This window comes from the organism of the source record quoted next, unplaced genomic scaffold (genome assembly GCF_019419815.1).
Source record: "Pyrus x bretschneideri cultivar Hongxiangsu unplaced genomic scaffold, Pyrus_bretschneideri_v1 Contig27, whole genome shotgun sequence".
Taxonomy (NCBI): domain Eukaryota; kingdom Viridiplantae; phylum Streptophyta; class Magnoliopsida; order Rosales; family Rosaceae; genus Pyrus; species Pyrus x bretschneideri.
Genome location: NW_025999579.1, coordinates 2,644,279 through 2,670,087, shown reverse-complemented (window position 1 = coordinate 2,670,087; position 25,809 = coordinate 2,644,279). Strand labels below are relative to the sequence as shown.

At 37.0% G+C, this 25,809-nt stretch overlaps 2 protein-coding genes and 1 long non-coding RNA gene across 3 annotated transcripts; 2 read left to right on the top strand and 1 right to left on the bottom strand.

The window, feature by feature from the left end:
• The first annotated feature begins 5,594 nt into the window (after window positions 1-5,594).
• On the top strand, window positions 5,595-9,566 carry LOC103931120 (probable LRR receptor-like serine/threonine-protein kinase At1g74360). Its single transcript, XM_009340534.3, has 2 exons — window positions 5,595-5,877; window positions 6,135-9,566. The coding sequence occupies exons 1-2, from the start codon at window positions 5,796-5,798 to the stop codon at window positions 9,335-9,337; spliced, it is 3,285 nt and encodes a 1,094-aa protein (XP_009338809.1). The 5' UTR covers window positions 5,595-5,795; the 3' UTR covers window positions 9,338-9,566.
• A 3,188-nt stretch (window positions 9,567-12,754) lies between these two features.
• Window positions 12,755-14,708, bottom strand: LOC103931115. The gene is made up of 3 exons (XR_664812.3): window positions 13,433-14,708; window positions 13,212-13,302; window positions 12,755-13,032 (listed from the first exon to the last, which is right to left on the bottom strand). It is a non-coding gene; the product is annotated as an uncharacterized LOC103931115 (long non-coding RNA).
• Window positions 14,709-20,161: 5,453 nt separating this feature from the next.
• On the top strand, window positions 20,162-21,190 carry LOC103931104 (dCTP pyrophosphatase 1). Its single transcript, XM_009340518.3, has 2 exons — window positions 20,162-20,359; window positions 20,564-21,190. Exons 1-2 carry the CDS (start codon window positions 20,222-20,224, stop codon window positions 20,804-20,806), a joined length of 381 nt encoding a protein of 126 aa, XP_009338793.1. The 5' UTR covers window positions 20,162-20,221; the 3' UTR covers window positions 20,807-21,190.
• Window positions 21,191-25,809: the final 4,619 nt, after the last annotated feature.

Genomic DNA, 25,809 nt, shown 5'->3' with positions numbered 1-25,809 from the left:
ATGTCAGAAGGTTCATTCAAACATTTCAAACGATTGACAATTTGAGTACTCCGTGAACCCGGCTGCTATTGAAGCCCGAATGGAAGCAAGCCGAATTCGGGAACTAGAAGAAAGCAAGCGTGTTCAAAACATAAGCCAGTCGGAATAGTTACATTATTGTTCCAACTTTGTACAAAACCATTGAAGATTATGATTACCATCACAGGTCAACATCTGCAAATATCAAATCGTACTTGTGACGTGCATTCCCCTTTCTCGAAGTTTGACTAGAGGTTCGTTTCCTTGAATCCAACGTAATTTGCAGAAAAAATTGTAACCTCAGTTCATCTTCACAACCTGTCACATTGATAAAACCTACCACAGCATCTTTTACCCTATTAGGGAAATCTAAGCCGGAACGGATTCAATCTGAGGATTAGGAATTGCGAAAACTTAAACCCAAAAGTGAGTTAATAGATTTGGGCTTAACTAAGTTGACTAGAACAGTGCACTTACTTTTACACCTAAATTCTGATTCTCCTTCTCGTAGTTTACATGAATTTAGCGTTCTATCATTTGTCAAAAAAGGAAAAAGTCGACGTGGGTTTTGGGTTTCGGGTTTCGAGCTGTGACTAGCAGCGTAGCAGGCACGTAATTGGTAGGAGCCCTAGTGTGAACCTGTGAACTTAATTTTTCTCCATATACTACTACTGACGTCAAGTCTTATAGAAAGTTTGAACTTGGAAGGATTTGGAATGCAATTTTTAGACCAGAAGGGTCTGAAGTTTCTGCACACGGGTAGTGTGGGATTTGTTTTACATGCTTGACCATACTAATTACGTTGTATTTTGACTGGGATAGTCGTGACCCCACTGTCGTGGTAAGGACCAAGGAAAAAGGATGCATTAGCACTCTTCTTTTCTTTTTCTTTTTCTTTTTTTGTTTTTAAGAAAACCTTGACCAAATGACAGAAATTTTATCAATAACAAAAAAAAAAAAAAAGCTGCACTTAATCATGGGGACATGAACTTAACTTGTCATGGTATAAGAAAAAATATAAATAAAAAAAATAGATAAGGAGGACATAAATTTACCCTTTTCGCTCCCTATGTCTCACTCTCCATCTGTATCTCTCCCTCTCTCTCTCTCTCTCTCTCTGCCAATCTTGTAACAATCCATATGCCTCCTCAAATCATCACCATATCAGCTCTAATTCAAGCTCCACTGTACTGATTTAATTCAACAATCAGTCATCAAACCATTGAGTGTGTCTGTGACAACTGGGTTGATTTGTTCATTGTATTTTTATTTTTAATTAATAGTTAACAAGGTTAAATCGCGTTAATTAGTTTGAGGACATGTGTCAAGCAATGAGTTAAGACACGTGGAGATCAGAAAGAGTTTTGGAGGCCGAAGGTTTGGACTCGTTGATTACCTTGTAATTTCATTTTCCATAATTAATTAACAAATACCTACAACTTGGGGGTGCATGCTGTCACTGTAAGCGTGTGAGATTTTAGTATAAATAAATTTACTTTCTGTGATTCTAATTTCTATGACCTTTGTCTCCTGTTGTATTAGTATCTTTGTTGATCTTTCTTTTGGCTTTTATTTTTCGACCTCAGTCCAAAACCATATTTTTGCATGGAATTATTAAATGGCCAATGGCCGGCCATCAAAATTCAAAACCCAATTAAATATTTTCTGGAACTTTTGGCCGAGAGCGTAAAAGTAAATTGAGCTGCAAATATATATGATTCAAATCTCTAAATTCATTAAATATAAGAGAAAAATAACCCATTTCTGTATGTCCAAATTCTATTACATCATCATCTGTAGAGGATAAGTGCTTCAATTTTATTTTTATTTTTTATTGTGTTGTTTTCATACCCTTAATTTCTTTTTCTTTTTCCATGAAAATTTATGCAGGCAAATTTTAAAAGAGCTTCCTTATGTGCAACAAATGGTTCTCTTATTTTTATCAGACTTATTATATGCTTGAGCTTGACTACATTGTGCTTGGCATTTTCTTTTATTTAACTTATTTATTTGAATGAGTTTGCGATAGTTGCAGTGATGACAACATAATTTTTTTACTTTATAACTGAGACGCGTCCAATATTAATGAGTAATAAAAAGTAATATAGAGTAATAATATCATTTACATCGGTGAAATCCTTGTGTGAAAGGAATATTTTCAGTTATATAAAGATTTTCCAAACCACAACACGTGTGACTAGATCGGAACAAAGGTTATCTGATGCTCTTCGTGTCACACCATACAAAGATAATACATAGTTGACAATAAAAGTCTTCACTTTGACTATGAACTTGTTAATTACTCAACTAGAATATGATAATCAAGCAAATTAGGGACCACCCCACGTCCCTTTAAGTACATGACTATGCTGTGAATCCAAATCCACGATCACGACCGCTGGCCGACCCACAGATGCCTTTGAAAACCTCCAAGCACGAGAAATTGTTCGGTATCTTGAGAAGATAGTCTGGCATTTCAAATATCAAAATACAATTGAGTGAAATTTTTTTTTCTAAGTTTTTAACAAATTGTGTTATAATATTTGTAATATCAAGCTGTATTCTTAACACACTAAAAAATCTCCCTAAATACATGGGCTTGTTTTCGTAGATTCCGACCGCGCCCTGGCTTAGATAAACTAATTAGCCCATGAAAAATGAAAAAGTAGATTAAAAAAATGTCCTTTGACCGGTCAATTTTATTTCTATGGATTTACATTAAGGAATTAGTTTCCCTTTGGATTCTCACACCGGAGATACCGGAGATCAATTAATAACAATCCTATCATCAAAGATCTTGCAATTACATTTTTTTTCATTTATATTTTTCAAGCAAAACGAGCTTGCCTTGCTATTAAAAATATAAAAAATATTTAATTGTGATCATACGATTTTTGATGAACAGTTGGTATTAATTGAACTCCGAAATCCCTAATGAAAAGATTTGGAGAGTATCCAATTCCTTACATTACGTGCAAAAACAGTTTATAAGAACCCTAGCTTTATGTCGTTTTCTTATTAGTTTTCTCTAATCTATATGGGAATTTTTGCTTGTTTTGTACTTAGTACATGTAATATTTTTGTTTTATAATAAAGTACTGGTATTAGGACATTTTGGTTTTGATATTTAATCCCAAAAACGCGAAACGAGCATATTTTTTTTTCCACACAAATTGTAATTCGAGAACCACCACATTGTGGTTGGGAACGAATTTCATATTCGTATTCTATACAGAAGTCCTGAGTTCGATTCCTAGTACTGATGTATCACACGATCGTGGTTAGAAAAAGCTGAAATACTATGTAAGTCTTTCTTGTCTCTGAAAGAATGGACACTGGTGACGAAGCCACCTGTTATTATTATTATTTTTTTAAAAAAAAAAAAATTGTAATTCAAGTCTCATCTTCAAAAGCGTTATAGCCTACACGAAGTGAAAAATCAATGAAAAGTTTGTTCTAATCTCTTATTTATAAAAGTAAAATAACATCCCTAATTGCCCAGCTCTATCAGTGTCTTGAAAAAATTTTTCCCAGACTTGGATTGTCACATCCCGGCCTGGGCCCCTACCACATCCTGGGCTCGACTCCACCGTAGCACGATATTGTCTGCTTTGGGCCCCGACCACGCTCTCACGGTTTTGTTTCTGGGAACTCACACGAGAACTTCCCAGTGGATCACCCATCCTGGGAATGCTTTCGCCTGAACTCGCTTAACTTCAGAGTTCTGATGGAACTCGAAGCTAGTGGGCTCCCCAAAAGGCCTCGTGCTAGGTAGAGATGGGAATATACATATAAGGCTTACATGATCCACTTCTTTGGACGACGTGGGATGTTACAAGGATTGCATGAGCAAAAAGACCAACAAGCATATATGTGCTCCTTCTCACATTGTAAGGGTCCCATATATTAGATCCCGAAGTTGTTGGGAAATACCTAAAAGCTTAGGGTTACGAAAAAGAAGGTATTAGTTATCTCATAATTAAACAACCAAAGGTTCTGGTTTTGAGTCTTTTAACCATACCATTGTTGGCTTCAAGTTTTGGACAAGGATCTCTCAATGGTTTTGGGACTTCATCATTTAGTCTTGCTGGATAGTTGAAAATTTTGAGTGCCCAGTGGGTCTTTTTATTAAATTGATTGATCGAACGACTGCTCTCACATTCCATAACTATCTTACAAGATATGCATTTGAGAAATCATTGTTTCTATTGCTACCACAAAAGAAAAAAGTGTAAACCATTTCATTTTCTTTTTGTATATTAATAAACTAATAATTTCATGTTTATCTTTATAATTTGTTAGGTGAGCCACCACCATAGCACACGTTAGTTGTAGCCTTTTGTTAATAAAGCTCCAATCTGCATATTCAAAGTTTTGTCCTCTTAGCTTGCAGTAAAAAAAAAATTATTTCAAGCCTTCGTGTGGAGATGTCCCCAGCTATAATTGTTAATTTAATTAACATTAACTAATACCAACTTTCGTTCTTTTGCCAACATCATTGACCAATGCAAACAGCTTATGGTACGCATAGCAGATTGCAAGTTGGTTCATGTCTATGGGGAGAAGAATGTTGTTATGGATTGCCAATTGGAATTATAATATAAACCTTGAGTATTATTATTTTGAGAATCCATCCGAATGAATTGAAACTCATTTATTTAATAATATGATCAGAGTCTCTGGAACCTGAATTGTTTGCAATAATTTATTGAGTTGGTTTTAGGGTCATCTACCCCTTATGTTACCTAAATTTTTTTTAGAGCTTAATCAACAGTTAGGAACCGGGTCTAACTCGACTTCTATATGGATAAAATTTGAGAGTATTAAGGGGGTACTAATTTTGTAGAAGGTTTTGCATCAAATTCCAAAACCATGGGTGCCCTTTTGACTTTGAAAAATATTATTCCCTTTATTAGTAATTTTGCTTGGATTATTAAAGCAAAACATGCCAAATGTCAAATCTTAGTATCCAAACAAACGAATGATTTTTCAATGCATTCGTAATATAGGGTCGGGCATCATATGCTACTATGGTAGTATTATTTACATATTTCTTTTTACTTTTCACACACATCTGTTAATTTTTGTCAATGATTTTCTTCAATTTTTTTTTCATCTCAAAAACGGAATTTGAGAGCGATGGTTGAGAGGTAAAAATAGGCGTATAGATAGCACCACCTATGTTATTATCCAAGTGGACGGAAGTTTTTTTTTTAAGTATCTCTTAATTTATGTATCACAAATAACGTATGTGTCCGTATTCTAGACATTCTGAAATCTCAAACAAACCAACGTGAAAGCATGTAGACATGGACTAATGGACACCTGACCGGACTCTTCTTTCCGTCCATCTTTTTCTCTCCCGAGTGAAATCCCAAAGCCGGTTTAATCAAACCGGTCAACATGGGCGGCTCAACGGCCCCCAGCAAACTGTATTAGCAGAGAGATTTTAAGCTAATCAACGCAATCAAGCAACGTCGTTAATATTTTTAACCAATAATTAATTGTTATATTAAATCACTTAAATATAAAATAAATACAGAAGAAAAATTCTTTGTTTCAAATTCTGCTTTCGCTTGTATACGTATTGCAGACTGTGTGCCTTCAAAGACATTCCTCCGACATTTTCAACCTTCATACATTCTTCACCTGTAAATAAAAAAAATATTCTTTAATCTCTACGAACACATTTTTCATTCGATTCTAGCGCCTAATCAAGATTCAATATCAAAGTTTTGCAAGTAGCGAGCAGCGCAGAAAATAAAAAAGTTTGCATCATGTACTCATCGATCACGAAAAATACTTCATGGCGCGCAGTGTGTTCTATATTCTTGGTCTTGGTTGTGATCATGATCACAGGTACTTACTCCAACATGTTGCAGACTATTAAAAAATCATTTTTTTTGTGGTAAAATTTTAAAAGAATCTTTGTCACGGGTACTTTTGTTTTTTGATTTTAAATTCACCCGTTTTCCAAGGATGATTATGTTGATTTAGTTTTTCGAGAATGATTCTGTCATGTGTAATGAAAAAGTGTTTTTCGAGGACGATTATTATTTAATTTACTAGTTGCTAGCCCGACTTTGAAATCTTAACAGTTTTATCGTTTTTCGCAGGTGCTTTCATGGTAGCCGGAGATTCTCTGGACACAGACAGAGAAGTTCTGCTGAGCCTCAAAGCATTTCTTCAGCAAACCAACCGCGTCAACCAAGGAATATACTCGCAGTGGAATCAGAATAGCAGCAACCCGTGCGAGTGGCCCGGAATTTCGTGCAACCATGACAGCAAGAGAGTCAGCGGCGTTCAGCTCTCCAACCAACAAATCACCGGTGAGATTTTCCTAAACTTCTCTGCACTGACAGCACTTTCGCACCTCGACCTCTCGAAAAACACGATAACCGGAGCCCTCCCGGAGGACTTGAGTCAATGCCACAGCCTCAAATACCTCAACTTGTCACATAACACTATAGACGGTGTGCTGAACTTGAATGGTTTGAATCAGCTGGAGGTTCTTGATTTGACTGTCAATAGATTTTACGGCGATCTGGAGATGAGCTTTCCCGGAGTTTGCAGTAACCTAGTGGTTGCCAATCTCTCAGCGAATAATTTTAGCGGAAGGATTGATCACATGTTTGATGAATGCTTCAATTTGCAGTACTTGGATTTGAGCACCAACTATTTTAGTGGTGAGATATGGAGTGGATTCGGTAGGCTTACGGAGTTTTCAGCATCAGAAAACTATTTCAATGGCGCTATTTTGCCTTCTGTTTTTGCGAATAATTGTAGTCTTGTCGATTTGGACTTGTCCGAAAACAGTTTTTCTGGTGCAGTTCCTGCAGAGATTTCGAAATGCCAGAGGCTGGTCAAATTGGATCTATGGGGGAACAAGTTTACGGGGCCAATCCCGTCTGAGATTGGATCAATTTCGAGTCTGCAGGCCTTGTTCTTGGGCAAAAACAGCTTTTCAAGAGATATCCCGGAATCCCTTTTGGATTTGAACAGCTTGACATTCTTGGATTTGAGCAGGAACAATTTTAGCGGAGATATACAAGACATTTTCGGGAGACTCAGACAGGTGAAGTTTCTTGTGCTGCACTCAAACTGGTACACCGGTGGGATCTATTCCTCTGGCATTCTCAAGTTACCTAATGTTACAAGGTTAGACCTCAGCTACAACAATTTTACTGGTCCTCTGCCGCTTGTTATTTCTCAGATGCCGAAGTTGGAGTTTTTAGTCCTCGCTTGCAATCAATTCAACGGAACTATACCACCGGATTACGGAAACATTCCAACCCTCCAAGCCCTGGACCTTTCCTTCAACAGCCTAACGGGAGCAATTCCAAGCACCCTCGGAAACTTGAGCTCTCTCTTGTGGTTGATGCTTGCGAACAATTTCCTGACTGGTCCAATTCCACACGAATTGGGAAATTGTGGTAGTTTGCTGTGGCTTAATCTCGAGAACAACAAGCTCTCCGGGCCAATCCCATCTCAACTGACAAAAATTGGGAGAAATGTTAAGCAAACATTCGACAAAAATAATCAGGACTATGATAAGGTCATAGGGGGATCAGTAGAGTGCTTGGCGATGAAGAGATGGATTCCTGCAGATTACCCACCATTCAGTTTCGTGTACACGATCCTCACTAGGAAGAGTTGTCAAAGCATATGGGACCGGCTGCTTAAGGGAAACGGCCTATTTGAAATATGTGCGGCTGGCTCTTCTGTACGGACACAACAAATCTCGGGTTACATTCAACTGAGTGGGAATCAGCTTTCGGGTCATCTCCCACCAGATATCGGAACATTGCGCAATTTTAGCATGATACATTTGGGTGTCAACAGATTCCAAGGCGAACTCCCTGCAAATATCGGTCAGTTGCCACTTGTAGTGTTCAACATCAGTGCGAACAATTTTTCGGGTCAAATTCCGGAGGAGATTGGGAATATTAAGTGCATGCAGAATCTTGATATGTCATACAACAATTTTTCTGGCACATTTCCTTTGAGCCTAAACGGCTTGACTGATCTAAGTAAGTTCAACATTTCGTACAATCCGCTCATCTCCGGCGTAATTCCTTCGAGCGGGCAGTTGGCAACGTTCGAGAAAGAGTCCTATCTCGGTGACCCCCTCCTGAAGCTTCCCATATTCATCGACAACTCCACGTATCCAGCTAAAAAACCATACAGGAATCCGAAAAAGCCTAAAAAGCTTGCTGCATATGTTTTGGTCTTGGTTTTGCTATTTGCTGTCTTGGTATGTGGAGTTTTGTCACTTGTAGCGTGCCTATCCGGAAAGAGCCCGCCACAGCCACCAGGATACTTGTTGCAGGACATCAAATACCGGCACGACTTGGCCTCGAGCTCTAGCAGTTCATCCCCGTGGTTGTCGGATACTGTTAAGATCATTCGTTTGGACAAAATGGCTTTTACACATGCTGACATTTTGAAAGCTACACGCAATTTTTCGGAAGATATGATTATAGGGAGGGGAGGGTTTGGGACAGTGTACCAAGGAGTATTGCCGGATGGGAGAGTAGTAGCGGTGAAGAAGCTTCTAAGAGAAGGACTCGAAGGTGAAAAGGAGTTCCGAGCTGAAATGGAGGTTCTTAGTGGGAGTGGCTTTGGCTGGCCTCACCCGAACCTTGTCACTCTTCACGGCTGGTGTCTCTATGGGTCCGAAAAAATACTAGTCTACGAGTACATGGAAGGCGGGACCTTGGAGGATTTTATAACTGATAGAGTAAGACTGACATGGCGAAGGCGAGTTGATGTGGCAGTTGACGTGGCTCGAGCCTTGGTGTTTCTACACCACGAGTGCTTCCCTGCCATCGTGCACCGCGATGTGAAGGCGAGCAATGTGCTGCTAGACAAGGATGGAAAGGCGAGAGTTACAGATTTCGGGCTGGCTAGAATGGTCGATGCAGGGAATACTCATGTGAGCACAATAGTGGCGGGGACTGTTGGTTATGTCGCGCCCGAATATGGGCAGACATGGCAAGCCACGACAAAAGGAGATGTGTATAGTTACGGAGTGCTGGCAATGGAGTTGGCAACCGGGAGGCGAGCGGTGGATGGAGGAGAGGAGTGCCTTGTGGAATGGGCAAGAAGGGTAATGGGAAATGGACGGCAAGGATTCAACCGGTCTGTGATGCCGGTTATGCTTATGGGATCGGGGCTGGTTGATGGGGCGGAGGAGATGTGCGAGCTGCTTAAGGTTGGCATAAAGTGCACGGCCGAGGCACCACAGTCAAGGCCAAACATGAAGGAGGTTCTAGCTATGCTACTCAATATATATAATGACGAAATGTTACATATATAGTTCACAAATAAATTAACTTTTCTACTCGGATTCGTTTATGTAAATTCTTCTTGTAAAGAAACGAAAAATCCAATCAATTTTGCCCCTTCTTAGGTTATTGGATTTTTACCCATGCTTTGCTGGTTCGAATTCCCCTTCTTTAAATTATTGTAATAATTTCAAACTCTTCCTCTTGTCTTAATAATAGTAAAAAAAAAATGGAAAAAAAAAAAGAAATTATCTTCCCCTACCTGAAAAATGCAATGCATTGACCAAATAAATAGCATACCTGGAGTGAGTCGAGTTAGCTAAAGCAATGTACTCCCTTTCTTTGCATTCAAGTTCGAATTGTCCTATAATTTAAAATATTTTAGTGTAAATTATCCTATCGTTTGTCAGGAATCTACCTAATAAGTAATGTTTGATGAATGACTTGTTTACTTGCGTAAGTAATATGGAAGATAATGTCTTGAACAGAAACAGAGCACGCTGAATTGCCTAGTAACAGAATTTGCTACTCAATCAATTACCCCATATATAATTTAGATTTATCACCGGCAGTTTTCACCTTCAGATAATATGATCAATGCTACTCAATCATGGGTTAAAGTGGTGCAGTCTGCCTTTTCACCAACTTCCAAACTATATTCAATCAATACTACGGTTTAGTGAGAGCATTTTTAACAATATTAATTAAATTTTTGTTATTGTAGATAGCCAAATGACTCAAATGTTAACTTTTCTTTTTCTTATTTCTTGTTTATTATTTTAAATGCTTCGTTCAAACTTGGTAAGTGACGTTATTTACTTTGAATTGATTTGTGCTTTGTTTGTTTACCCTAATAGAAGGAAAATATATGTTAAGATTATATATAAGGATGTGGCATGCGAAGTTATAAACAAATTTGGATCCTCTTTGGACCTTCGTACTTAGAGTCTAAGGATCAGGAAATTCGAGTATTTGGTTTGTGTGAAAGAGAAATCGGAGCCCTTAATCTGTGTAAAGTGAGTCCATGGAATGAGTTAATAAAATTGTCGAATCCAATTAGAGTGGTCCGAATTGCTTGATCCTTGAACGTAGGATAGATCCGAGGAGGATCTCTGTCCGTCATAAACTACCTTGTATAGGCAGATAATCTGACATGCCAAGTTGAATAATTGGAAAGGGGCCCTTCACACTTTCTTCTCCTATATATACAAATCCTCCTTATTAGTCCTCTCCTACAAGAAACTCATTGAAACAAAGCCAGTCATCAAATTACATAATTTCCAACGACGCCATGGCTGGCAAGATCTCCTCCTTCTACTCCTCCTACGGCGATCCCTGCCTTGATCTGTTTTTCCATGTGACACAAAAATACTTCAAAGATAACACCGAGCAGGCCTCACATAATTCCGGTTTGCTTAACAATCTGAAGCAACTGCTGCCCTTAGCCTGGTCTCACAATCCCTTAATCACACTCGACTCAAGCTCATCAGCAACCTTGACTCTGGAAAACTTTATGATGAAGCGTTCTTCTCCGCCGTGTTTTGGCTCCACCCCAACCACCCACAGACTCTACTACGTAACGTTTCGTTTGAAGACTCGTATGTCCTTATTGACATTCTCTACAGCCTTCTGCAAGGCCAAGACGCCGCTGAGAGGCTGCGCAGCAATCCGGATTACAGGTTGTTGCAAGACCGGGTGATGGATCTTTTCGTGAAGAGGTTGAAATCTGATATTGGAAAGTTGAAGCAGAACAAGCTGAAACTTAAGTTGAATGATGATGTTGGCAATGATAGTGATGATGATGTTTTCGTTACCGAGGCTCAGCGTGGTGAGTTAGCGCATACCCCTCGGTATCCAAAGATACCTGCGCTGGTTTGCTGCGTGAAAGCGTTGAGAGGAGGCTTTTCCCGCATCAATCATCAGTTCATTCACAAGAGTGGAAGCGGCTGGCGAAGGAGGTTTTGGAGCCCTTGACCAATTACTACAATCTTCGAGACATTGTCGGACACTAGCGCCCTGATGATAAGAAGTATTTGGGGGCAATTGCAGCAGGAAATTTAAGTGGCATAAAGTACGATACTCTCCTTCCACATCAAGTCATACTCTACGCCGAAGATGGCAGTGATGTCAAGCAAGCGGCTGAGCTTCAGTGGAAGACAATGGTGGAGGGCATGCACCTGAAGGGAAAATTCAGAAACTACTTCACTGTGTATCACACCACCAAATACGCGGACAGGGGAGTTGGAGGAAGGATGATGCTGGGATTGGCACTTTTGCTGTCTCAATTGAGCGAAGGGCCATGGAAAGGCAAGGTGATCGTTTTTGGTAATTCGGCCAAAGATCAGCCGCTGCTATGTCCGATACAAGGCAAAGATCTCAAGTACAAGTGCGAGTTTATGACAACAATGGAGTCCGACTTGTTTGTTGATTACGAGAAGTTGTTTGATATTCCGGAAGTGGCTGCCATTGCAAAGGGGAGTGTGAAGCCAGAGCAGATGATCAAGACGGTGTTTGTATTCAGCGAGTCCCTAAGATTTAGCCGCATAGACGAGAGCCAGTACGACAATACGGAGAAAGTTTAAGGACAAAGGGTACGGAGATGATACGGTGCCACACAGTCTGTTTTGGATTTTTGGGGACTTGGAAGATCCATCGATGCCTCCTAAACAACATCCAGGAGTTTATGAGTATAATTTGGTCAAGGTCTTCTTGGACAATGGTGGGGAAATTGTCCCACGCCATCTCAGGGAGGCTGCCCTCTCGGACAAAGATTACCAAACTCTCGCTGTTGTCGACCGAATTTCAACTGATCAATTAATCCTCAATCCATTGGATTTGGGTTGGATTGGTCTGATCTCATTTACTGTTTTTGTTTTTTCTTTTTTGTTGATATTTCGTCACAGATTACATTATTTATAGTCTCGATATTCATGGTTCTCTAAAATGAAAACCCCAAAACTTTTTAAATTTTGCTTTCGTTGTGGCTTGTTAATTATACAGCAGTCACTTGCCCTTCAATTCGTCTAGAAATTACTAGCAATTACGTTCACTGGGGAAGTAGATAACTTTTACAAGTTTATTTCTTAACATGAAAGAACACTATTTGGTTGTAGATTACATGGGAAAATTGACAAACGAATCATTTTTTCTTGCTTTTAATAAATGTGTTGTAGCAAAAGGAAAAGCACTTAAATTTTTGCCGAAAAGCAGAAGGAGAAGCACCTAAATTAGCAAAAAGTCGCCATTCTTGTCTAAGATGACTGGTTCTATCTTTTGCAACGAATATTGACGATTTTATGGCCTTCAGTAACTAAAAATCCTTTTAGAGGCGATTTATTTCGTTGCTAGCCGCTACAAAAGGTCTCTTTAGCGACGACCTCTGTTGTTGCGGCTAAAAGTATTCTATAGCGACGATAATTGATTCCGCCGCTAAAAGTTGTAAAAGAAAATTAATCTTCTCCCGTCCCCGTACCAATTAGGTTTTTTTTTCATACACAGTGGGAATTTTGGAATCTCCACCGGTATGAACAAGAACACAATTTCTTAATCATTCGTAATTACAAACTTCACATTACATTTTTACACTTCGAATTGTTTTTGGGTTTTTGCAAAAATTCGTGAAGATATCTAAAAACAGTCCCTATAAAGCCAGTTAACAGCTTCCCAAAAAGATTCTTGACGGTTGAAACGCAAAAGTTTCAGTCCCGTGATATATTCTGCTGCCAAGCTGCATCGAAAACATTGATGTAAGGGATGGAACACCATGGAAGTGAGAATCAAATTGTAAACAGAGAATCCACTACAGTTTATATTCGAACTTGCTCTCCAGCAATGTTATGCTTTTTAATTTCTCTTGATGGTAACAATCTACCGATAGCATACTTAATGAAGCGGGGTTTTTCTGACCTTGGGCACGAGATCAGTATAGCATTAATGCATTGGTCACCAACTGTCTACATTATAAGATCGTCTCCACAAGAAAGGCGGCAGCTTAAACCTGCTAATCAAAGTCAAGGGAAAGTAAAAACAAACCAAAAATGAAAATCTTCACCAGAAAGCAAATGAATGAACTCATAGGTCCCAAAACTGATGGAACAAAAAAAGACAGGAGATTCGAAAACACATACATCCCTTTAAAATGAAGAATTGCACAGCTTCGTAAAGGCGTAGACAACGTTGAATAAGCGAGCCTATGTACCTAATGTCCCTTGCACCAGGGGAAATGACAGAAAAAAATAGAGAAAAGCATCAAAAGCAGGACTGAAAATTGTATAAAGCAAGACAAAATAAATTCATACTATTTAAACAATTGAAAACAATGATAAGATTACTGAAATTTCATGTCGAGTTCAACAAAGAAGGCTCTCATACAAGTTGACCATTAAAGATCAACATGATAGATACGGCATGGGCAAACACAAAAAAATCCAGTAACTGGAATAATTCATTACGGAAACTCATCAGGAGACCGAGAAAAATAAAATAGGAACTGAGAGTCAGATTCAGTCCAGCATAAGCAGATACCTAAAGTTGGTTGGAATTGAGTTCTCACTTATATAACTTAATATCTGTGTTGTTGAGCGCCACCAGGAAGTGATAATGCATGACTAGTGGTCTTGTCCTCCGCTTTTCCATTTCCTCATCCAATTCCTCTGTTGATCCTCTTAACTCCTCCTCCACAACCTCGCATGTTCGTTTCCTCTCTTTCTTAACTGAATAATCTTCATCACTCTTCGTGATCAGCCTCTCAACTCCATCATCCCTATGTCTATCTGACCTGCTGCTACTCCTTTCTCACTTTCTCTTTACGTTATCCTTGTGATCTTTCTTACACCGTTTCCTATCACTCTCCTTATCTCTAGTCCTTCTATGACTATCTCTCTCCCTATCTCCTCAATGCCGCTTCTCTACATTGTACCTCTCGTCCTCAGAACAATCACAAAACTTGTCTCTCACGGAACAACTATCACAATCTCTCGTATTTCTATCTTCCCCACTATAACGCCTCCTCCTCCCATTTCCTCTCCTTTTCGCCCTCTCTATCTTGAAAACCACTTATCCTCTTCGATTCTCACTCCTTCCTAGGTTTATATTTGCCCTCTACCATTGCAGTTCCTCCTACAATATCAATAGTCCTCTGCAATTCACACATAAAAATCACTCCTTTTTCTGACTTCTATACAATTCAGACCTACCCAATCAAGCAACAGGAATCCAATTCGAACAAGAAAACACTAAACAAAACGAACCCTAAATTCAAACCGAGTCAGAAGTAAAACAAATTCGTCTGTTATTTTCCAAATTTAAGAAATTTCGATACAGGAGAGATTTATTACCTGATTGTGATAAGGGGGTAAACGCAAAATTAGGGCAGATTGATTTCTTCGGCTCAACTGAATTTGATCGAAACCGGGTCGGGTTTTTTGTTGGGTTACTTAGTTGGTAGGCCTATTTTGGGTTAACAATTTTAAATGACTTCACTGTTCCTCTCTAGTCTTTCCTATAGAAAGTTAGTTTTTAGTGACGGGATGTAGAATTTGAACTTATATTTTTTTTTTATGGAAATGGATTCTCTGAATCTTTTTCTCCTAATTCACTAAGTTTGAGGATTCGGACCATTAAAATTTGATTAAATGGTTACAAACAGAAATCCACTTTAAAAATTATAATAATTTTAGCGGTTAGATTAAATTTCAATAATCTAGATCCCCGAACTTAATAGATTAGAAGGAAATGATCTGGAGATGATCATTTTCCTTTTTTTAGCATATTAGAAAGAAAAGCCACTTAATATAACGATTTAGTAGTATTTTGTACTAAGTGGCTTTTCTTTTTAATATGCTAAAAAAAGGAAAGAGATTATCTCCAGATCTCTTCCTCTTAATTTACCAAGTTCGGGGATTCGGATCATTGAAATTTGATTAAACAGCTACAAACAGAGATCCACTTTAAAAGTTATAATAACCTTGGCCGTTGAATCAAATTTCAATAACCTGGATCTCCAAACTTTGTGAATTAGGAGGAAATGACCTGGAGATGATCCCTTTCCTTTTTTTAGCATATTAAAAAGAAAAGCCACTTAGTACAACGGTTTAGTGGTATTTTGTACTAAGTGGCTTTTCTTTTTAATATGCTAAAAAAGGGAAATGGATCATATCCGGATCCCTTCCTCCTAATTCATCAAGTTCAAGGATTCGAACTATCACGCGAGAGCATTCCCAAGATGAGTGATCCATCAGGAAGTTCTCGTGTGAGTTCTCAAAAACAAAACCTTGATGACGTGGTTGGGACCCAAAACGGACAATATCGTGCTACGGTGGTAGAGCGGGCTCGGAAAGTAATCTGCTCCGGGTCGGGATGTGAGATTTACTAAATTTTCAAAATAAGTATTACAGCGTAAATTAGAATGTTTATTCATGATAAGTGAAACCGTATGTAAATTCAAACTTAGTATGACAAAATAGCATTAACATGTATATCATGCATGCATCTTAAAACAAAAGTTGTAGTAAAGATGCATGAGATATATGTGAGATATCTGGCAGAAAAATGTCGGTTCCAAAATTTAATCAAGCGGCTACAAACAGAGGACCACTTTAAAAATTATAATAACTTTAGTCGTTGAATCAAATTTCAATAACCTGGATCCCCAAACTTGGTGGATTAGGAGGAAAGGATCTGGAGATAATCCCTTTCCTTTTTTTAGCATATTAAAAAGAAAAGCCACTTAGTACAATGATTTAGTGGTATTTCTCTTCACTTGTAAGTAAAAGGTTTTAGGCTCGATTTTCATCAAAGGCGAATTTGAACCACATTATTGCTAGGTTATTGTGAGGCTAAGCCCAACCCCCTCCATGTTAGTTAATGTAGATAATATTGTTTGTTATAAAAAAATAAAAATAAAAATAAAAAAAAAAGATATCATCGTATCAACGATTTTATATTCTGAAAGAAAAGAGTTTCCCACCGAAAGCCAAATAAGACATGTCACAAATGTTAAGAAAAATGTGGGGTTGAATAGCATTTTACTATAATTAGACAGTCAACGAAATTGTCAGTCATTTATATTGAACAACTGCTAGACGTCGCCATGGATGAAACATTACCATTTTACCGTTTAATAATTTATTACTCTTGATCCCACTATTATTGAAGGGGTGCTCAGCAATGTGATCGATAAATATAACATAAATATTCACACAGTTTCTCAAGTTCACAAATTAGTGGCTACAAATAAAAGAATCTTAAAAATAGAGAGCTCCAAAGTAGTAGTGGAGCTAATATGGGATTATTGGTTGCCCATGATCCAAACAACTTAACAATTGCTATGTATATTGACTGTGTAGTTGTATTTGATCCTTATAAACTGTCATGACAAACTAAATCATAACTTCCGACTTATTTTCATTTTGTTTTCGTTTATCATCCACGTCTTCCTTTCTCTCTTTTTGTGTGGAACTCTTTTGTGCGAACCAAGTGCTCAATGAAATGCTTCATTTGACAAGCTATGGCGATCTTCAAAGTTACTCGACAGTTTCCTACAGCTGCCCTTGAAAAGCCTCTATATTCATAGTATTTGTCGACATACATTGGTGTAAACTTTTGGCAAATGTCGGGAGGAATTGGCAACTACCTATCAAGTGCTTGAGAAATGGTCCAATGAAGTATTTTTTGGTCAAAATTATGATTTCATTATTTGAAAGTCCTGACTCCGCCACTGCTCCGAAGTAAAAATCGTTTAGCCAAAACTATAGTTAACATCAGAAAACGGCCAGAGAGAAAAGGCAAATAGAAAGGTAAAGGGAAGAAAACCCAACCAAAAGCTAAAGATGAAGGATGATGATGAACATGTATCCAGCATGGGCAAATCAATCATTAATTTCACTGCACCAAGAAGGCAAAAGAACGGCAAAGCAAGAAGACACAAAGAACACTTTCGCCATTTCATAGTTAATGAACAGTGTCGGGAAAAACTGAGTTTTAGTATATGTAATATTTCATTCTGTATCTTTCAAATCATAACTCGTTTAGTTATGTAATTATGACTTGATAAAAAATGATCTTGCAATATTAACCTAAAAAAATATTGGTTTAGATTATGAAAAATATTTTGGAGCAGGCCGAGACAAGTGGTTAGCATCATATTAAATTGCGAACTATTTAGCGTTTTGCACATGTCAGTGAAGTATATATATAGAATGAAATCCTTAGATTTCAGTTTCAATTTATGAACACAATTTTATTATGAGATCGAAAACTAAGCCATATGGTTTCATCTTGATCTTCTAGTTGCATTGCGTGCATCATCTCATCAATCATCACCATGAATGAAAGTAGAAAAGCTACTTCTACAAAAGCACTTGTGGAAAGATGAATCAGAGATGATAGGGTCTACCACTACATTAATACCAACCCTATTGGATTTTACAGACAGCAGCTGTTCTTAAAATGGCAACACCTTTGGAGCACGAACGTGATACCAACAGTCCCTAAAGCCTTTCGGAGATTCGCGATCATAGTAGCTTTTCCTGCAACCACATTATATATTTTTCATTTTGAAATATTTTAAATAACATATGTTAAAGGCTTCACAGAAACTGAAATTTGTTGAGAGTATCAATACCACATTGGAGAAATGAAGGATCATGCATGTACTTACAAGTAGTTTGGCTATTCACCATATTGCCAATTTATTTTATGGTAGAACTTGAACCCTATTCATGGTATCAGAGCAGGTTGTCCAATATCGGAAAAAGGAGGGAGGAGGGGTTTTGCAAGCGTATTGAGAGTATATATCAATCCCAAATCGGGAAATGAGGTAGAAGGGATCTTGCATGTTCTTATAAGTAGTTGAACTAGATTTTGTGAGCATATTGAGAGTATCAATTTCATATCCGGAAAAAGAAGTAGGAGGATCCCACTTCGGGGATAGGAGGTAGGAGGGATATTGCATGTGCTTATAAGTTTACTTAGAGCAAGTCCAACGTTGTTAAAAGCCATGGGGACCGGCTGCTCAGCAACCCAAATCACCAGCCTTCCTTGCTCCAGCCCATGCGGGCAATTGGGCTAGGGGCGGGCTTGTGGGAGAAGGGAGGCACGAAACTTAATGAGTCTTGCATGTTCACCGGCAAAAATTAATTACGTTAATAAAAATTTAATAAAAAATGTCAAAAATTAATAAAAATTCCAAAAAATGTTTAAATTTTAAAAAAAAAAAAGATTTTTTTTTCTATAAATACCTTATCATTATCTTCCACCTTACACCACAATTTCATATTTTCTCAAACTCCTTCAAACACATTCCAATCTTTATCTCAAAGTTTCTACATACTTTTGTTTCCAACCTAATCCTTGATAGAGCACTAGTGGAAATTGAAACAAGCTCAAGAAAATTAAGTTCATTTAGTGTGTTTTTTTTTTATTTGGTGTGTTTATGTAAATTTAGCAAAATCACGAGACGGATTAAAAATCCTATCAGAAATTATAAATAAAATTATTTTTTATAATTTTATAAAATAAAAAATATTAATATTTTATTGCCTATTGTCATGACTATTTAGTTTAATGGTGAAGATGCAAAAGGCAATTACTGTTTATTAAAGATAGTTACTATTCATTGAAGGGGACTCAATAGGCAGTTGCTCTGGGAGCCTTCCAACACTGGAAGTGCTCTTATGAGTAGGACTAATGGGTGGGCGCCAACGCTTAAAGCATATGCAAGCAAAAAACTTTTTTTTTTTTTCTCCCTTTTACACGTTTTATTCTGCAGAATAGGCAATAGCTTTGCTGGTTGGGTTTTTTGTTTTTTCAACTTAGACACGAAATGACAACCATAGAGGATTTTGACAACAACAAAAAAAACAAAAAACAAAAAAAAACAGACAACCATAGAGGATGATATGAAATATTCCAATGCTTTGTCTGGATGCCTTTCAAGTTTCCGATTCTGATGTCGTAAATTGTCCTAGTTCTTATCGCAATTTCCGGATTCATATAACAAACACACAACCGATGATGTTTTTGTGTTTTTGATTCCACAAAAGAGTGAGAAACCAAAATATTTTGTGATTGTTATGAAATCTAAAAATATACTAGCTAGTGAAATTGGTGGAGGATAAATTCAAAACGCCATGGAACAAAGTTATAGATTCTAAGGATTTGAGACTAGCTAGATTCTATAAAGAAAGATTGCCTGCCATAGCCATAGGTCGGGGATTTCTTGTGTGTAGACCGGTCCCTATATTAGTATCTCTCTTATCACGTAGTAAAAGAAATATTTTCTTAATTATAATTTTAAAACATTCCCATTATGTGACACACGATATTAGTATCTCACTCATCACCTCCCGATTTTTTATTAGATTTCTCGCATTATAAGAGCCAGGTGATTTGGACCAACTAATAAATAAAGGATAATGTTAAGGTGACCAAAACTTTAAACCTAATGATCTGTCACTAATAAGAAATAAACATGTTAATAAACACATAAGTAATAATTCAATAATCAACCATCATATCATTTGGTTTACAAATTTAGTTTAAAAGCTTTGATCTCACTGACATTACGTATAAATAAAAGTTTGTAGATGGGAAATGTAAGTGATTTCACGTCATGGATGAGAAGGTTGGGAACTTGGGACATGTTTTGTGCCATACCTGAAATGATTACTGTTTTGAGGGGAACACTCAAGTGCCCCATCCACTATACCAAGTTGTGCTTTTAAAAATAGGTAATACTAGAGAAACTAAATTTAAAGACAAAATTTGTAAATTAAATTATGGTAACACTCAAGTACCCCATCCACCATACCCTTCAAAAATCTCTCTCTCTCTCCCCCTCTCTCCATTTGCTTTAAATTTGGTTGTGTTGCATGAAAGCCGAAGTGTAGAGGAGAGCCAGTAATATTGAAAGAGAAATGGGGAGTTCTCATGAGCTTGCAAGAAATGGTCATAAAGATGTTTCACTTCAAGAACTTAGTGATAGGCTTGCTGAGTTTGCTCAAGTAAGAGGATGGGAACAATATCACAGCCCCAGAAATCTCCTTCTAGCACTAGTAATCACCCTCACCCATTTAGAATCTTATCTATTTATTTACTTTCTTATATGCGATATTTTTTTTTCTCTCATATCAGACATGAGGTAGGTCAGTTGCCAGGTCAAAGTAGTGAGTCTACCGCTTGCCTGTAGACTATAGTAGTTTAGAATATCGTCATGTTAAACAGATAAAAGAACTTATATATGGCATGTGTTTGTGCAGGTGGGAGAGGTTGGAGAACTGTCTGAAATTTTCCAGTGGAAAGGTGAAGTTGCAAGAGGGCTGCCTGACTGGACTTCTGATGACAAAGAGCATTTGGAAGAGGAGCTCTCTGATGTTCTGCTCTACCTGATTCAACTCGCAGACGTTTGCGGACTTGATCTTGGACAAGCAGCTCTCACCAAGATTGTCAAGAATGCAAGAAAATACCCCGTTGCCGAGCAAACAGCAGCTTCCACCAACTAGCTAAGCTCAAAATTAAGAACCAGCTCTATATGTTTGGATCCTCTCTTTTTTTTTTTTTTTTTTTTTTGGGTAATGTTAGGGAGACCAAAATTTTAAATCAAATTTGCAAGTCAAATGATGTGTCATCAATAGGACATAAGCACATTATCAATGCTTAAGTAGTAATCCAATCATCAACAATCACATCATTTGATTTGCAAATTTGATTTAAAAAATCTGGTATCCCTACCATTATCTCTTTTTTCTATATGTATTTTGGTAAACTCTTGCTGCTTATATTTTCTCGAGTTAGATTGTCAACTATGATCAAAGTTTTGTATTTGGAGGAATCTACTTCCTTATCCTTCTTAATAATATCTGAGCTGGACTTATTTTTTATACAAACAATATTCTATCATAAACTCATCTAAACTATGGGGAGGGAGATTGAATATGGGTGCGGAGGGAGAAACACATTGATCCAGCCAACTTGAATAAACCTACGTCTGCTAAGCTGGAGTTTAAACCCAAGTGTGCCAGATGGATTAGTTGGACATTGTAATGATTTCATTTTACTGTTATTATATATATTGGTTAGGGTTGATAATCTGCAGTGCAAAACTGATGATGCAGTATTTAATCTCGGCCATTACTTTAAGCTTAGCAGAGTAATTAGCAACAACAACAACAACAATAAAGCCTTTTTTTTACTAAGTGAGATTGGCTGTATAAATTTAAAACACCATTGCGCTGAAAAATGTGCCACATCTTCCGTTAGATCCAAGTAATCTAAGTCTTTTTTAGAATCTCTTCCAAAATCTTCCAAAATCTTCCTCTAGAGTTTAGATTTCCTTCTTTATCCAAACGGTATGTGAGCGCAACTTGACAGATTGTCCTTGTGGTCATTTTAGTTGCCTTTTGATTAAGGGCCAACCATCTAAAGTGGAGCAAATATTACATAGGTTAGGCTAGCTTATGATCACAGATTCACAAGCCACAACGTGTGTCTACCATGTTGTGATTAGTGAAAATACATAGATTATGATCTTATCCCAATATAGTTAGTGTGTGGTGGGCTTCGATTTTAATTAGTTTATATTGTTGTGACAGTATTCCAAATTAATAATGTAATGTTATGTGTTTTAACTGTCTTATGTGATAATAGATTATTAATTTGAGATACTGTTATAATAGTGTACCTAGTGTAAAGAAGCCTCCCTATTTGCCAAGTGCCAAATAATAGGGAACGAGCTTTGCGGCCTCAAAACAAAACGATCGTCATCGTCCCTAACCCAATCATCCCAAGTGAAGCAGGTATATAGGTCATTGACCATCGCTTCTTAGTATTCTAATCAACGCATTATTAATTTGAGATACCGGTCTAATAATGTATTTGGTGTAAGTAAGCCTATTTGCCAGTGGCCAGGCCGATCATCCAAAGTGTAGCAAATATAGGTCGTTGGCCACCGCTTCCTAGTACTCTAATTAAAAGGGTTGTCTACGATTACCATGTTGTGATCATTGAAAGCCAGTGGGATAATGAAAACCTTAGCCAACAAAGTTAGTGTCTGGTGGGGAAAAAACTTAGGTTAGCTAGTCCCACTTTATCCCACCTTGCTCACTCACATTAATCTCATATATGTTGTGATTCATCCAACCCCGTATTGACTCCATTCGTGATAATGTGAGAGCTTGTTGTTTGGCAGTCACACAAGTTTGATTATATAATGTCTTTACTAAAAAAAAATTTGACTTGACGGGGTAAAATTTGGATTGATTTCTTTGGAGATACAAAACTGCAAATCTAAAATTTAAAGTGCAAGTGTAAAAGAAAAAAAATTGTATTAAAAAAAAAGTGTAAAAGAAAATTAAAATCATAAAGTGTACAATCTTCTTTTATATTATCTATAAAAAAAAAAAAAATTTACATTGTCATTTTTTTTTTTTTTTGCTTAAATGGGGAACAACCGGTGGCGAACTACATTATTCCAACCTTTTCAGGCCCAGAAGATGCTAGTTGGGAATTGCATTTTATCCATTGCAACAACTAAACAGATTCACAGCTTACAAAGTATCGAACCTAAAACCTTTTTTTTTTTTTTTTAAGATAATTGTTTGCACTTTTTACTGAATCACTTGTCGTGGTTACATGCTGACAATTTTGAGCATACTTAAATTTTTCCGACCACGAAATGATAGAAAATTGTTGTTTGTCACTTTGAAAAAGTCATTACACAGTCTTTTAAATTTAAACGCGGTTAGAATGCCGAATGAGTATTTCAAAACGTTATTAATAATTTCCAAAAATTAAAGCTTAAAATATGATTTGCTTAGGGTGTGAGTTTCAAAAGGCTTAGAGCACTCCCACCGTTGCAATTTGCTCGGGGGACCGGCTCCAGAACAAAGGCCCGAGGGCCGGTGGAAGGCGTCCAGCGTGACGCAGGCCGGGGGACGGGGGAGGCCCGAGGGCCAGGCCCGTGAGGAATCGACAGGCCTTGAGCCCGGGGTGGGAGTGACGTCATGCTGACGCCAGGGTGGCGTCAGCGTATTATTTTATTTTTTTTGTGTCAGGCGCGTGCACCCCACCCGCGCGTGGGGGCGCGTCCTGACAGTTTAATCAGAAAAAAAAAAAACTTTTGTCTGTTACCGTTGGGAAGCCACGTGGCTTCCCACGGTACGTTAGATCTTAACGGTCACTTAATGTGGACCGTTAGATCTCAACGGTAAAAAATTTTAAAACTGTCAGATTTAATATCCACCGTTCGATCTGAGATCAACGGTGGATATTAAAATGCTTTATAAATTAAAAAATAAATGAAAAAATAGTTTAAAAAATCTGAAAAGTTACCGTTGTGACACGTGGCACAATCTGGAGCGTTGGAATTCAAATTTTTTTATATCCAACGGCAGAGATTAATTAATTGAATAAAAATTCAAAAAAAAATGTAAAAAATTCAAAAAAATTCAAAAAAAAATGTAAAAAATTCAAAAAAATTCAAAAAAAAATGTAAAAAATTCAAAAAAATTCAAAAAAAAATCTGAAAAAAATTGTAAAAAAAATTGTTTTTACTTTTCTATAAATACCTTCTCATTATCATCTACCTTCACAACAATTTCATATTTTCTCAACCACTTTCAATCACATTCCTTTCTTTGTCTCAAAGTTTGAATCCATTTTTTTTCAACAAAATGACCACTGGTGCAGGTACGAATTGGTCGCTTATTGAAGATGTTGCGTTGTGTACTAGCTGGGTTGAAGTTACTCATAGTTCGCTTACGGGTAATGAGATGCAGTTGCGAGAAATGTGGAGTCTTATTCATACCAATTATCTTGAGAAAATTGGTGGGAAAAGAACCAAAGAATCGATGTCCAGTCGTTGGAAATTACTTAGCCAATCGTTTAGTACGTGGAGAGACGCTTTGGCACAAGCTAGTAATAATATTCGAAGTGGGGAAAATTACTCGGATATGGTAACAAGATATTATTATTTATTGTTTGTATTCTTTATTTGTTACGTACAAAATTTATTATTTATTGTTACTTATTTGTTACATTATAATTATGTTGTTTGTTACATTATAATTATGTTATTGTTACTTATTTGTTACATTTATTTGTTACATTATAATTATGTTGTTTGTATTATTTATTTGTTACTTATTTTCATTAAAATTAATGTATATATATATATATATATTTGTTAATTATTTTCATTATTTACTAAACTTGAAGCCTTCTTATTTGCTTTGTTACTTATTTTCATTATCTTTGTTACTTATATATATATATATATGTATATATTTGCTAGTTACTTATTTTCATTATAATTATTTATTTGTATTATTTATTTGTTACTTATTTTTATTGTGTAGGAACTTCAAGCACAAGCTTGGTATGCTGCCAAAACCAAAGGCAAAAATAAATCATTCAACCGGTGGGAATGTTGGAATATTGTCAAAGATTGTCCTAAATTTAGAGTTGTGCCAGTTGGTCCAGAAGTGCACATGAACAGCACCCCTCTAAACTCTACACCCGATCATGTTCATGAAGATGATGCAGAAGAAGTGCCCGAAACGCCCCTCCCTGAACAAGCGTCGGGTTCGACCCGTTTTCCAATTAGGCCTCAAGGTAAGAAGGCTACAAAGAGAAAAGGGAGTGCTTCCAAGAACGATTATGCAAAGTTCATGGAAGAACTTACTCGCCAAGGTGAATTGACTTTGGCGAGGGAACTGGCGAAAGATGAGGCTGATAAGGCTGATAAGGCATCAAAAGCAGCAGCTGTTGAGAGAGAATTTTATGCTAATGAGAGAGAAAGAGAGCTACTTAGGCAAGAAAGGGAACATGTTAGAGAAGAAAGACGAGCTCAACAAGATCGTGAGATTATGAACATGTCTTTAGAAGGGAAGTCTCCAAATTCTAAATTTTTTTGGAAGTCAGAGAAAGCGGACGTGGTGCGAAGGAGGCGTGCAAGAGAAACAATAGCAAGCCAAGGTGGTTCTAGCACCGCAAGAGAAGATCATCCTAGCAGCACAAATTGGTTAAGTGATGATGAATAGAGTACTTTTTGTAATCGGAGCCCATAATTTTCCAATCACTTTGGGTTGTAATTTATTATTTATTGTTTGTATTATTTATGTTGTTTCCATGTTCATGAATATTTATTCAAATTAATTTGGTAAGTTATTTATATTAAGAATTAATTTGGTAAGTTATTTAATTTGGTAAGTTATTTATGTTGTTAAAAGTCCATTAAACATAAACATAAACATACTAAGAATTACATAAACATAAACATAACAAAATTACATAAACATAAACATAAACATACTAAGAATTACATAAACATAAACATAAAAAAATTACATAAAAAAATTACATAAACATAAACATAAAAAAATTACATAAACATAAACATAAACATATACTAAGAATTACATAAACATATACCAAATTCAAAATAACACACTAAAATGAACTTAATTATCCTCAGCTTGTTTCAATGCCCACTGGTGCTCTATCAAGT

Coding starts and splice junctions, on each gene's coding strand:
- LOC103931120 (XM_009340534.3), top strand. CDS start 5,796: ATGTACTCATCGATCACGAAAAATACTTCATGGCGCGCAGTGTGTTCT. Junction 5,878..6,134: donor GGTTGTGATCATGATCACAG/GTACTTACTCCA, acceptor CGTTTTTCGCAG/GTGCTTTCATGGTAGCCGGA.
- LOC103931104 (XM_009340518.3), top strand. CDS start 20,222: ATGGGGAGTTCTCATGAGCTTGCAAGAAATGGTCATAAAGATGTTTCA. Junction 20,360..20,563: donor GAAATCTCCTTCTAGCACTA/GTAATCACCCTC, acceptor GTGTTTGTGCAG/GTGGGAGAGGTTGGAGAACT.